At 33.4% G+C, this 14,233-nt stretch overlaps 1 protein-coding gene and 2 long non-coding RNA genes across 5 annotated transcripts; 1 reads left to right on the plus strand and 2 right to left on the minus strand.

Moving 5' to 3' along the window:
* The first annotated feature begins 977 nt into the window (after positions 1 to 977).
* Positions 978 to 2,171, plus strand: LOC135133630 (uncharacterized). 3 transcript variants are annotated; one of them, XR_010281184.1, is made up of 3 exons: positions 1,068 to 1,504; positions 1,553 to 1,942; positions 1,989 to 2,171. It is a non-coding gene; the product is annotated as an uncharacterized LOC135133630 (long non-coding RNA). The 3 variants fall into 3 exon arrangements; XR_010281185.1 differs by having other exon boundaries at positions 1,069 to 1,326; positions 1,384 to 1,504; positions 1,553 to 2,171; XR_010281183.1 differs by having other exon boundaries at positions 978 to 1,504; positions 1,553 to 2,171.
* Positions 1,768 to 2,921, minus strand: LOC135133631 (uncharacterized). Its single transcript, XR_010281186.1, has 2 exons — positions 2,523 to 2,921; positions 1,768 to 2,460 (listed from the first exon to the last, which is right to left on the minus strand). It is a non-coding gene; the product is annotated as an uncharacterized LOC135133631 (long non-coding RNA).
* Positions 2,922 to 7,509: 4,588 nt separating this feature from the next.
* Positions 7,510 to 10,863, minus strand: LOC135133852 (uncharacterized). Its single transcript, XM_064062372.1, has 3 exons — positions 10,443 to 10,863; positions 8,089 to 10,389; positions 7,510 to 7,586 (listed from the first exon to the last, which is right to left on the minus strand). Exons 1-3 carry the CDS (start codon positions 10,861 to 10,863, stop codon positions 7,510 to 7,512), a joined length of 2,799 nt encoding a protein of 932 aa, XP_063918442.1.
* Positions 10,864 to 14,233: the final 3,370 nt, after the last annotated feature.

The raw sequence follows: 14,233 nt of genomic DNA on the forward strand, positions 1-14,233 counted from the left end.
TTCCATTCAGTAAATGTTGAGGGAAATAATACCGACAGCAAAATTACTGATAAAGACATGAAAAAGTTGGAACCTAATCGCAAGATAAATGTTTTAAAGCCACAAAAAAACACTATGATCGATAAATCGAAACAAAATGTGTTAAAACATAAACACGCCGTAATGGGCAATGGGACGTCTGATAACGAGAATCTTGCTGCAGCAAAGCGGCGAATCTGGCTACACGTTAGTAGAGTACGATCTGACGTAACGGTTGATAAAATTCAGAACTACCTATCGAGTAAATGTGAGCATAGGAACTTTATTATTGAGGACATATCATCCACTTCTCCAAATTCAAATAAGAGTTTTAAGGTAGGAGCGGACTTTGAGCTACATGATACTTTATATTCCCCCGACTTTTGGCCATCTGGGATTGTAGTAAGAAGGCACAATTTTTTTCGCCGAAGAAAACCTGTTAACGACCACCAGTTCTGAATCTCATCACAGGAATTCAATTAGTAACTTGACACGATTTATCAATGAAGGTTTTTGTTCAATCTTCCATATTAATATACAGTGTTTAAATAACAAAATCGATGAGTTAAGTGCTCTTCTAGTCAAATATAATTTTAAAATAGTATGTATCACAGAACACTGGATATTAAATAAGGACTCACTGTCAATGATAAATTTTAATAACAAATATAAATTAATATCTTCTTTCTGCAGGAAACAAAGAAGTCATGGAGGTGTTTCTATATTTGCTCATAATTCCTTGATTTGCAGACCTATCAGTCTGGATGAGGAATCTATTGAAATGCATGCCGAGTTCTGTGGCATTGAAATCCCCGAATTGAATACTATCGTTATTGCACTATATAGACCTAGCACTTCAGGTAATTTTCATAATTTTATGAAAAATTTAGAAAATGTCTTAAATAAGATTTTCAAAAATAACACTAAACTAGTTCTCATTGGTGACTTCAGTAAAGACTTCCAAACTAACTCCACAGACATACAAGCCTTAGTTAATCTTACGAGGTCGTTTGGACTTAACGCTAAAATCCTAAACTCAAATCCATAAGGTTGTAACCACTCCCTAGTGTAAATTTTTAAAAATTATTCAGTGTAAATCTGTCTTTTAATAACCTGGTGACATATTTGGTGACCTGTCAATATAATGTCAGTTCATTCATGTATTCGCGACACATGATTACGTTCGACTTCACTGCAATTCTTGCACTCCTGCACAGGTTATTTCATAATTATCATTGTAACTTGTCGCAATATTGTAAAAACTGATAAACAATTTTCAATAAAAACAGGATAACCTGAGTCTTCATGGTAATTATAATACAAGAGCAACGATAAATAGAAACGTGTTTTATCTTTCATCTGTAGAAAGAATGCCACCTGCTGTAATTTAGACTTGCAGTCGATACGTTTACGAATTACGATAAAATGAACCCAAAAATATTGTGGTCACGAATGAAATCAAATATTGGGCTGGTAAAAAAACAAGGTGAATTGATTTATTTATTGTTGCTGCTTCATAAAAATTACTTTACAGATGGGGAATAACTGAGATATTCAGAATTTGTTTAAATTATTGTACATGAGTATACGTGATAATTATATGTGTGGCTAACTATGACTCGAAGGATCAGCTCTCTCGACTGAAATGATCAATCTCGCGAGCAACACCAAAATTGTCTATAATGGGTAGATCACCTTAATTAGTTGCAATGGATGACCAATTTTTCATCAAAAAAATGGGACACCAACAAGTCTTTAATGTTATGTTTAATAACTCTAATATTTGGTACTACTTATTATTTACAAAATGTACAAGGGATTTGGTTGAAGGCGATAGGTCTGGCTATGCTCCTCCGTCCTGACGATTTTAGTGGTAATAATGAACAAAATGTAACTTCACAAAATTCAGAGGCTAAAATAATAGGTATGTTGAAAATAATTTGACGGCTTATTTAAACTTACTGTTACAGGAGTGGTTAGAAACATTGAGAACACATAGACCAAATAACCAAAAAGCAATTATTTTTCTGTTGTTAACTTTCTTAAATCTGAATCCCATGGATTTTAATACTCAACGTAAAGTATTTAAACTTGCTGTATATTCTGGATGTTCTTTCGCAAAAATAAACAAATCCTGAAGAGTAAAAAACTCATTTTTTTTGTTTTTGTCAAATATACGGTAGGTTAGATCTTCTTTAAATTCCAAATTTGAATACCACTGCGATTTTTGTTTTGGTTTCCACTTTGCTTCTTGTAACGGTTCTCCAGATTGGTGTTGGGTTATAATTTTGTGGGCTTGACATCGAGAACACTATGGAAAGGATAGGAATTAATGATAAGTTTACAGGGAAAGTATGCAGTGCTTGAATTTAATGAGGGACATTTAGTTGTATTGTGTAGGATATAAAGAGTGGGTATAAAACTTGAAAAGACAATGTTGTACTAAAAAGCGAGATATACACTTTCAACTTGAGATAGTTAAAACTAAAAGTCCTTCGACATACCACCATGTTGTAATAACATGAAAAAAGTTCCGAATGTCGATACGTTACTCTCATAGTATAGTACTCTCTTTCCATGGTATAAGAATAACTACATACTGAAAAGATTTTTACAAGCTTGAATTCAAGTTCTCGGGAGGATGCTTGGGGATAAGCAAGTTTCAATTCATTGTGGCAGTTGGCAAGTGCCATTTTCATCTGCTTATTTACCACAATATGCCGTGTCGGTACCATTTTTCAATGGTATGGTTTAATAACAAACTGTGAGATATTTAAATAAAACTCTCTCGTGCGTAATTGTCAAATTTTGACATATGCGCCGCTACCAATCTGTTCATGTGAAAAACACCATTGGCTGTAATGCCAACCTTACAATTTAACGAGTGGTTACAACCTTATGGATTTAACTGTAGATTATACAAGGATCTCAAAATGTTCCGCTACTACAATTGACAATATATTTACTGACTTGCCTGATGAGTGTTGCTCTTCTGGTGTTATTGAGCCGGGACTTTCTGACCATTCAGGTCAATATTTGTGCATTCTTTCAAAGACTGTTAATGTGGAAAGCAAAAATAATTACTTCTCCACCAGGCATATCAATAAATCGGGCTTATTCCAATTAAAAGAACATCTTAAATTAATTGATTGGTCTTATAAAGAATCTACTAGTAATGACGTTAATACTTTTGCGGATTACCTTGTTCACACATATAAATCACTCATTGAGTTATGTTTTCCACTGCAAAAAGCTACAGACTCAGCTAGTGGTGTGATGTGGTTTAATAATGAACTCAAAGTTATGAGGGATTCAGTAATAGCTCTTAAAATAGTTTCAAACAGTTCTAAAGATATAGTCGACAAAAATGCTTATCTTAAAGCTAGGTATAATTACCGAATGGCTATTAAGATAGCTAAAAAAAATGCATTCAGTTCTTTTATATCTAATTCTAATAACATTTCTAAGGATACCTGGCGTTTTGTAAACCGGCATCGTAACAAAAGTAATGCCTCAAACGTATCGAAATTTGATGTTGATGATATGAATGATTACTTCTCATCTATTGCTCATAAGATTCTAAAAGAGATTGATACTACCATCACATCTCCAGCTCTAAATTTAATGAATAAAATGCCTAATAATAATTCCTCATTTTTCTTGCATCCGACATGTGAAATTGAAATCTTGAATGTTATTAACAAATTAAAGAATTCTCCCTCAACTGATGTTTATGGTATAAACGCAAAAATTTTAAAATCTACGGTGAACATATTGTTAACTCCATTCACTAACTTCATCAATAAATGTCTTGGCATTGGAATTTTTCCTGATTGCTTCAAAGTGAGTAAAATTACACCAGTCTTCAAGAAAGGTGACCCTACTAATATAGATAACTATAGGCCCATTAGTATTATCCCAATTTTTGGGAAAGTATTAGAAATTTTGATCAAACAAAGACTTGAACTATACTACGAACGGTTTCAGCTATTTAATCCTGTCCAATTTGGATTCAGACGGAATAATTCAACATCCAAAGCTCTATTACACCTTATAGTAAACATAATCGAGGCTATTGAAAATGGGGAACATAGTAGGATTACATTATGCGATTTAAGTAAGGCTTTTGACTGTGTCAACCACCCCATACTAATATCAAAACTTGAGTTTTATGGCATTAGAGGAATACCACTTAACTTACTGGCATCCTACCTCACTGGCAGAAAACAGTGTGTCTCTGCAAACGGTAACTACTCGAATACTTTAAATGTTAGTGTTGGAGTACCGCAAGGGTCAGTTTTAGGGCCACTTCTTTTCATAATTTACACTAATGATTTCTATACCTGCATCAAGGAAAACGCTGACTGTGTGATGTTCGCACATGACACAACTATTATTACAACTGATCGTGACATAAAGACGGCAGCAGCTAAAGCAGAGACAGCAATGAAAAATGCCCAAGTTTGGTTTGCCTCCAATACGTTAAAGCTCAACAAATCTAAAACCCAGCAACTTGAAGTATCCTCAAGTAAATCCATTAGCATCAGTTCTGTTAAATTATTAGGCATAACTATTGATGTAAATCTAACATGGAGTGAACATATAAAAAATTTAGCAGGTAAACTATCTTCAATTCTCTTCCTAATACGAAGTATAAAGAACACTGTTGATTTTGAAGCGTTAATGTCTGTTTACTATGGCTTATTCCATTCAAACATTACCTATGCTGTAACGATTTGGGGTGGTTCCACTTCCTCCATCAGTATTTTTCGCCTACAAAAAAGTGCTATTCGCACCATCTTAGGCCTAGGCTGGCGTGAACACTGTCGCCCTTTTTTTATCAAACATCGCATATTAACTTTCCCTTGCATTTTTATTTATCAGACATTAATATATATACATGAAAACCGAAGCAAATATACATATCAACATCAAATACATCAGCATAACACCAGAGCAGCAAGTTTGATTAGATCCAAACGATTTCGCTTAGCTAAAACGGAAAAACTATCTATTAATATCAATTTGTATAACCACCTTCCTTCATGTTACAGAACTCGTAACTCTAATAATTTTAAAAATAAAATAAAGCAATTTCTCCTTGACATGGCCTTCTATAACCTGGACGAATACTTGAATTATAAATTTTAATGTCTGTCACTTATGTAAATCTGTGAACTGTTACATATTTTTAATCTATATTTCTGTTTGACGTGTACTAAACATTCTGTTAATGTGCTAATAAATTTACTTTACTTTACTTTACTTTATTACGCACTAAATTCAATCTTAGTTTTTGGCCCGACTTGAACTCGGGCACCAGTTTTTCACTTACATCGATGCCTGGTTAACTCAATGAAATCAAATAATTCTACTTTTACTCTAGTTTTTTCTTTCAATTTTTTCATATTTGTACACGATTGTAAGTGTAGACCATTTGTAGGCAGTAGGAAAAGAATATACAGTTGCCGCCAAAAAATTTCAGACGTCAATGTCATTCAGTCGTCAGATAGTGTAAAGCAACCTTTAGATGTTTCTAACCAAAATATTTGACTGTCATTTTTAACTTTTACATTTGACACTTACATGAAGCCATGGCCGTGCTGTAGCGTAAGCTCAGTGAGTCAGAATTAGTGGACATTCATTGTGGTAATTTTAAAAGAAGTAGAATTTGTTGGCTTCTGTTACCGCTGAAATGTTGGCATGCACATCAAATTTGAATTTTGAAAGTTCCAGCTGTCCGAAATAATGACAATAAAGCATAGACTACATTAAAATTTTTGACATGAGAGAAAAGTGATGTTTGAATTTTTTTGTCGGAAACTGTATATAATTTAACTTTGATTCTTTCGAAACGTTGGCCCGATATTGGTCTTCAAATGTCCTCAGAAGAAAGTGTTGCAAAGTATTGTAAAAATTTCAAACCTACAATTTTCGCTTTTGAGATTTGAAAAATGTCATACTGTGAAGTAGGCTGATTTTAAAAGAGGTTATAAAAGTGCCTGAGAATCAGTTGTTCCACCTAAAAAAGCAAACAAACAACGCAGTTTTAAACTTCTAAAAACTAAAATCAATGCTATGCCAATGTTTCAAGTGAGTTCAACAAAAAAAAAACGACAATAAAAAGTGTACAAAACCCGCGACAAAAAAAGGTGACACAAGAGGTGGAAAAAATGGAGACCTAAAACGGTGTTGAAAAAATAAAAAAGGGGGCTAACGAAAAAAAGCGAAGTAAAAACGCCCCCCCTCACAGATGAAGAAAGGACCAAAAAGGGGGAGGGGAAAAACAAGACGAAAAAGTTCAAAAACAAGGAGAAACCAATAAAACGAAACAAGAGGCACAAAAAAAAGCGATAAGATGGAGACCAAAAATGCAAAAAAGACTCAAAAAAGAGATACAAAATAACAACAAAAAAGGAATGATAGGCAAGGCTATCAAAAAAAAGATGTCAAATAAAAGGAAAAAAACGGCAAAAAAAAGACGAAGCAAAAAGTGACAAAAGAGGCACAAGAAAAACGAGATGAAAAAATATAGTTAAAAAAAGGGGGCAAAAAACGAAAAAACGTCACACAAAAAAAAACACGACAAAAAAAGTCCATAAAAAAAGGAGCGAATATAAAAAAAAGCGAAAAAATAAAGCCAATAAAAAGGGATATAAAAAAGGCGCCCCAGAGATGAAAAAAGGGCGTAAAAAAAGCGGCGATCAAATGCGAAGCAAAAAGGGTTTAAAAGTAGGTCCAAAAAATGAGGAAAAAATGCGAAAAAAAGCCACAAAACCAAAAACAACAATGAAAACGACAAGAATGGTGGGATAAAGAAAAACACCAAAAAAGACGAAAAAAAAACAAAGAAAAAAAAGAGAAAAACGACAAAAATAAAAAATTAGGTAAACACAAATCAAAAAAAAAATGAAAACAAAGGCGACAAAAACAACGAAAAAAGCTACAAGAGACGCAAAAAAAAAGAGAAAAAAAAAAAGGAAGTAGAAAAACGCAGAAAAAAGACGCCAATAAAGAAAGACGAGAAAATACGTCCCCAAAAAAATAGATGAAAAAAAAGGTCCAAAAAATAAGGAAAAAACCGATAGAAAGGGGGGGAAACGGAAAAAGAGAAAAAATAACACAGAAACGACGGAATAAACGACAAAAACAGAGATTTATTTATTTATTTATTTATTTATTGATTTTGATTTATCCAACGGGCATAGCCCACATAGGAAATACATCGGAAAGAAAATACAAAACAAAAAAATCCTAATACAATAAATGAAATTAAATTACTACTAAAATAACAAATGAATTCCACCTAATTACAATAAATTATGACTAACAAATAACTTAAACCATATTACAAATTACCAGACAGTGCTAATTTCGCTTTAGTACCAAAAACACTTCTTGAAACGGCAAAAATATCGACATAATACTGAATGCTATTATATAAACGACACATTCTATAAACTGGGGAATTGTTGTGTTGATTTGTTCGAGCTAGATCCAGTACAAAAGTCCTTGAGTTTCTAGCTTCGAGGCGAGGAACATTAAAATGTATTTCTCTAAGAAAAGAACTGTCACAAATTTCATTATGAAGAATCTTAAACAGAAATAGTACAGAGGATAAATCACGTCTACTACTAAGAGGACTAAGTTGGAATTCGTTTAACAATTCGTGATGTGAAAATCCTTGAACAGGATATACACCGTGTTTACGATAAAATACTAATTTGCAAAATTTTCTCTGTACTTTTTCTAAAAGAGTTATGTGCGAAATATAATGTGGGCTCCAGACTATGGAGCAATATTCAAGTGTTGATCTGACATAAGCATAATATAACATTAAAATACAGTCCATATTTGTAAAATCTTTTGTATTTCTTATTATGAACCCCAACATTCGCATTGCTTTATTACAAATATACTCTATATGATGTACAAACGACAGTGACGGATCCATTACCACCCCTAAATCTTTATAAACATTACACCTCTCTAGTTCCTGATTATGTATCTTATAGTTATATAATATATTATGTATTTTTCGGCTATATGTCATAACTTTGCATTTACTACCATTCACTTCCAATCTATTATCATTACACCACTCATAAAAGATGCTCCCGATATTTTGCAATGCTTCACAGTCAGTCACATTCCGAATAGGTTTTAAAAATTTTATATCATCAGCATACGCATAAACTTTACAGTGCTTCTTTAATAATGCTATTAACCCGTTTATGAAGATAGTAAACAACAATGGTCCTAAATTCGAACCTTGGCACACCCCACTACTGCACTCATACATATAAGATTTACAATACATGTAATAGACATACTGTTTCTGACCCACAAGGATTGATTGAAATAATTGGATCAACTTGTCACACAAACCTACCTCAATGAGTTTATTTATCAATAACGCATGGTTGACTTTGTCAAACGCCTTTGTCATATCCGTATAAACAACATCCACTTGTAACTGTTGATCCAATAAGTTTGACATATCTTGCGAAAAATTACATAAATTAGTGGTTGTGGATCTGCCTGGCATAAATCCATGTTGTTGGCTTACTATCATCTGTTTAACGTGGCTATACATATACTTGACAAGAGTACTCTGAAAAACCTTTGCGAAATTTGAAATGATTGCAACTGGTCTATACTTATCCACATCTTCTTTAGAGCCAGATTTGAACAACGGAATAACCTTTGCTACTTTCCAAACTTCAGGATACACAGCGCATGAAATTATAGAATTATATAAATGACTTAAAGGTAACAACAGAACACTTATACAATCACGCACTATGAATGCTGGGATGCTGTCATCACCACTCGTTAAATTTGACTTAAGCTTCTTCGCTGCTTGTAAAATATCACCATCCGTTACACAAAATGTATGAAGAACACTTACAGAACAACCTTGATTCTCAAATCCGTCGTCTTCTCCGATGTCTGCTATTGTATTTTCCCGGGAATTACCACAACCAAATACACCATTCCTATTTTCTACGAAGCTTGCTGGCTCGAATACACTACTAAAACAATCCGCAAATGAATTGACAATATCTCTAGGTGTAGATATCGGTTTCCCTTTATAAATCATTCTCCCTGGTATACGTGTTCTACCTTTCTTAGTTGCAACGTATGACCAAAATCTGGCAGGATCAGATTTCATGTTAGCTTCAGCGGACCTTTGAAAATTACGAAAATCCTTCTTGATTTCTATCTTTATTTGCTCCTCCAGTTTTCGCGCTGCTTCTTTACATGATAATATGTGAGATATCTTATACGATTTCCATATACGGTCCTTCTTCTTAATCATTTTGATAGTATTTGACGAATACCAGAGGGGAAAATGAGTTGTTACCACCTTCGTCTTCGGGACATATATCTCGAACATCTCATATATTTTGTCATAAAAATATGCGCAGATATCATTCACATCATGTATCTCAAGTATGTCAGACCACTCCATTTTCATCAAAGCACCATATAACCCCGGAAAATCAGCTTTTCTAAAATTATATCGAACAATGTCCATCTGGGTTTCGAAATTTTTACGTTGCTTTGAATTTATAGTCAACTTAACCAACAAAGATGGATGATGAAGATCTTCATCTACTAACGGGTTTACCAGCCGATTGATATTGCATGTTATTTTCTCCGTTGACATTACAAGATCTAGGATTCTATTATTATTATTTGTGACATAATTGTGCTGTTTTAACTGATTGAAATTCATAAAATTGTTGAGTATCTGGTACCTTGAGGAGGAATTCTTGGCTTTCGTAATACACGCATAAAACTCTGGAACATTGAAGTCACCTACTATCAGTGTTATATCTTGTACTTGGTATTCTTCCAGATATTCCAAAACACTCTCGTACATCTGAATACTACTCGCAGGAGGAATATAAATATTTATGACAGTTAGGGGTGTAGCGCAGCAAAAAACGTTAATAACCAAAATATCAATATCTTCAAACGGGGAACTCAAACATACAGACTCCGCAGTATATTTATTATTGACTGCAATCAACACTCCCCTACCCTTTCTTCCTTTTAAAGAGCGATATACATTATAATTAACCCCAAAAAGTTCGTACGATCCTACTGAATCGTCCAACCAGGTTTCAGTTAGCAAAATTAAATCATATGTAGCAGAAATAGCATTTTCATAAAACTGAGCCACTTTGGTGTTTAAGCCTCGGACGTTCTGATACATCATGTAAAGTTTAAATTTATTATCATCCCGTTGGATGCAAGTTATTGGTTCTTTTTCTTCAATTTTAGGCACCCCAATTTGATCTATAATCGGTTTACGAATGTCAACATTGTTATCTACTTTGCTATCTTTTTTACTGCACTTTACTAAAAATATGGATTTACTTTCAGATTCAAGTTTTCTTGAGCATTTAGTTTACTCTCCCCTACTATATTTGGTTTATTAAAGTTAAGATTAAAACGCCTAACCTCTATCCCTTTTGGCCAAAATTCTGGATCCATTAGAACATCTTTACAGGCGAAGTCAATACCAACACAATACGACGCGTTATTCCCTTTTGACGGCAATCTTTTAACTGTCACCTGATTAGCTGTGGGGCATCCTTTGCGTAAAAAAATCTCAAGATCTTCGTCTTTGGTCTCTTTACTTAATCGACCTACGTACAACCATGCCTTACGCTCTTGTCCTTTAATTTGACAGGAGTTGTCCTCATTTTGTGTTGCAGTTCCAATTATTCCCTTTTGTCTAAAGGTTTTGCGTTTATTCTTTACTAAGATGAAATCGTTTCCCTCTTCTTTTGTGGTGGATTCATTATTACGCGGCTTGTCCGTATCCTTCATAGAAAAAATGGCTGTTTCCTTTTGCGGGCAACTTTGCTACATTAGCTGATCACTTGGAGGTGGTAAATCAATCGACGGTGTATTTATTTTTCTTTCCGTCGTCTTTATCGCTGGGTTTTTTGTAATCGCTTGATTGTGGTGGATTAAAACCTTAGAAACATGTGGTTCTTCAGATGTCGTTTCCCTGTGCCAGGAGAATTTTCCGTATGACTTCTCTGATTTTTCGCTATGGGTCAGGATTCTAACTAACTCTATATTGCTGGTTTTAAGATCACGTACTTCTTGCCTCAGAAACTTTAATTCATCAAGATAAGGGGTAACTAATCTTGCAGTAATTTTCTCCAGTAGGGAACTAAATTCTTCACTATGCAAATAATCATTAAAATCTTTTGAGTGAGACACTTCTTCTTGGACAAAATCCATTTCATTTAAATTTTCCAAGTGGTCATTACATACCATAACATACTCAGATATCGCAGTGTATAACTTTTTTCTATCTTGTAAAAGTTGGGCACAACTTCTGTGGTAACACACTCCGCATTTAACACACTGTATGTATGCCACAGTGACTTTACTTTTGCATTTTTTACATTGCTTTTCCGACATATTGCAGCAGCAACTTAACGCACGTCCGTACAGCAGTACGTCCGCACGACTCTGATAAAAAAGGATAAGGAAGGTGAGGAAAATTGCCACCAAAAAAGCTGAAAAAACACCAAAAAAGCAAAAAAAAAATCCAAAAAAAGTGCCAACAAAAAAAAAGAGGAAAAAAGGTAATAAAAAGGGGCAAAAACGCGAAAAAAAGCGTCACAAAAATGACAAAAGAAGTTGCGGAAAAACACCCGATTAAAGTAAAAAAAAAGCACAAAATGGGAGGAAAGGCGGAAAAACCTACAAAAAAAAAGTAACAAAAAGGGGAGCAATTAACAACCCAAAAGAAGCCAACAAAAAACAGGACAAAAAGCCCCCAAAAAAAAGACGAAAGAAGGCGACAAGGGACACAAAAAGACCCAAAAATGGAAGTTAAAAAACGCAAAAAAGACGCCAAAACAAAAAGATAAAGAAAGAACGCCCATAAAAAAAGAGATGCAAAAAAAATGTGAAAAAAAGGTCCAAAAATATGAAAAAAAAAAACGATAGAAAGGGGGCAAAAAAAGCGAAAAAATTGACACAGAAACAACGAAATAAACACCAAAAAAGCAGTAAAAACGCCAAAAAGTCTACAAACATGGGGAAACCAAAAAAGCGAGAAATAATGACATAAAATATCAAAAAAACAACATGCAGTCCAAAAAAAAATCCAAAAAAGTGGCATAAAAAAAAAGAACAAAAAAAAGGGAAAAAACGAAACAAAAAGGGCAAAAAAACGACAAAAAATGCATAAAAAGTGCAAACACAAAAAATGAGAAAAAAAAGCCGCGACAAAATGCGAGGGAAATAAGGTAATAAAAAGGGGGAAAAACACGAAAAAAAAGCGTCACAAAAATGACAAAAGAAGTTGAGGAAAGGCGGAAAAACCGTCCAAAAAAAGACTAAAAAAAAAAAGCCAACAAAAAGAGGACAAAAATACCACAAAAAAGATGAAAAAAAAGGCGACATGGAACGCAAAAAGAAAAGCCAAAAAGGAAAGTTAAAAAACGCAAAAAAAGACGCCAACAAAAAAAAAGAGATGCAAAAAAAAGTGAAGAAAAGGTCGAAAAAAAGGAGGAAAAAAAACGATAGAAAAGGGGCAAAAAAAGCGAAAAAATTGACACAGAAACGGCGGAATAAACGATAAAAATATAGAAAAAAAAGGAAGGTGAAGAAAAAACGATAAAAAAAGAACAAAAATAACACGTAGTATAAAAAACAATCCAAAAATAGTGCCAACAAACAGATGAAAAAAAGGCTACAAAAGCAGAGGCAAAAAAAGGCGAAAAAACGAAACAAACAATGCCAAAAACGAAGAAATGTACATAAAAAAATTCCGAAAACAAAAAAAATTAGAAATAACAAAAAAGAATGTCAAGAAGGCGCGGAAAAAAGTGAAAAAAGGGCGACAAATTGCGAGAAAAAAAATGGTAATAAAACGACCACGAGAAAGTGGCGAAATAAGAAGCAAAAAAAAGACAAAAAAAAGTTGGGGAGAAACTTCCGAAAAAAGATTTAAAAAATGAAATGAAAAGTAAAAAAATGGACAAAATGCGAGGAACGGCGGAAAAACTGACCAAAAAAGGGGAGCAAATAACAACCAAAAAAAAAATACCAACAAAAAAAGGCCACAAAAAAAGAGACGAAAAAAAGCAACAAAGCGTTAAAAAAGAAGTAAGAAAAACGACAAAAAATAAAGAAAAGTTAACACAAATCAAAAAAAGATGAAAACAAAAGGTGACAAAAAGAACGAAAAAAGGAAGATTAAAAAACACAAAAAAAGACGAAGACAAAACGCCCCAAAAAAAAGACATGCAGAAAGGATGAAAAAAAGCTCAAAAAAAATTAGGGAAGAAACGATAGAAAGAGAAAAATGACACAGAAACGACGAAATAAACGATAAAAATATAGAGAAAAAAAAGATAGGGAAGGTGAGGAAAAAATGCCCCCCCCCCTCAAAAGCTGAAAAAAAACAGTAAAAAAGCGCCAAAGCAAAAAAACTAGAAAAAACGACAAAAAAGTTTAAAAAATAACACGCAGTACAAAAAAACAATTCAAAAAAGTGACAAAAAAATTAAAAAAAAAGGAGACAAAAAAAAGAAAGGCAAAAAACGCGAAAGTTGCGGAAAAAAGTCAAAAAAGGCGACAAAATGCGAGGGAAAAAAGGAAAAAAAACGGGGGAAAACACGAAAAAAAACACAAAAATGACAAAAATAGTTGATGAAGAACGTCCGATAACGCTAAAAAATAGGGGAGAAAAACTACAATAAAATAAAAAAACAAGGTAAACACAAATCAAAAAAAAAAAGGGAGCAAAAAAAAGATGAAAACAAAATGCGTCAAAAACAACGAAAAAATGCGACAAGGGAAGCCAAAAGAAGACAAAAAAGGGAAGTTAAAAACGCCAAAAAAAAGACGAGGAAAAAAACCTCAAAAAAAGAGATGCAAAAAAAAAGGTGAAAAAAAAGGTCCAAAAAAAATGAGGAAAAAAACGATAAAAATATAGAGAAAAGAAGAGAAGGAAAGTGAAGAAAAAACGCCCCCCAAAAAAGCTGAAAAAAAAACTGTAAAAGACGACAAAAAAGAACAAAAAACACGCAGTACAAAAAAACAAACCAAAAAAAGGGCCAAAAAAGAGATGAAAAAGGCGACAAAACAAGAGGCAAAAAAACGCGAAAAAAAAGAAACAAACAATGCCAAAAACGAAAAAATGTGCATAAAAAATTGCGAAAACAAAAAA

The sequence above is a fragment of the Zophobas morio genome, unplaced genomic scaffold (genome assembly GCF_036711695.1).
Source record: "Zophobas morio isolate AGI-343-1 ecotype UQ-CSIRO unplaced genomic scaffold, CSIRO_AGI_Zmor_V1 ptg000022l, whole genome shotgun sequence".
NCBI lineage: Eukaryota > Metazoa > Arthropoda > Insecta > Coleoptera > Tenebrionidae > Zophobas > Zophobas morio.

Bases quoted from the DNA above. Each gene is read 5' to 3' on its own strand.
- LOC135133852 (XM_064062372.1), bottom strand. From the start codon at position 10,863: ATGAAGGATACGGACAAGCCGCGTAATAATGAATCCACCACAAAAGAA. The intron at 10,390-10,442 runs GTAAACTAAATG...CCATATTTTTAG, and splicing joins ACCAAATATAGTAGGGGAGA to TAAAGTGCAGTAAAAAAGAT. The intron at 7,587-8,088 runs GTAGTAAATGCA...AATTTGTGACAG, and splicing joins TAATAGATTGGAAGTGAATG to TTCTTTTCTTAGAGAAATAC.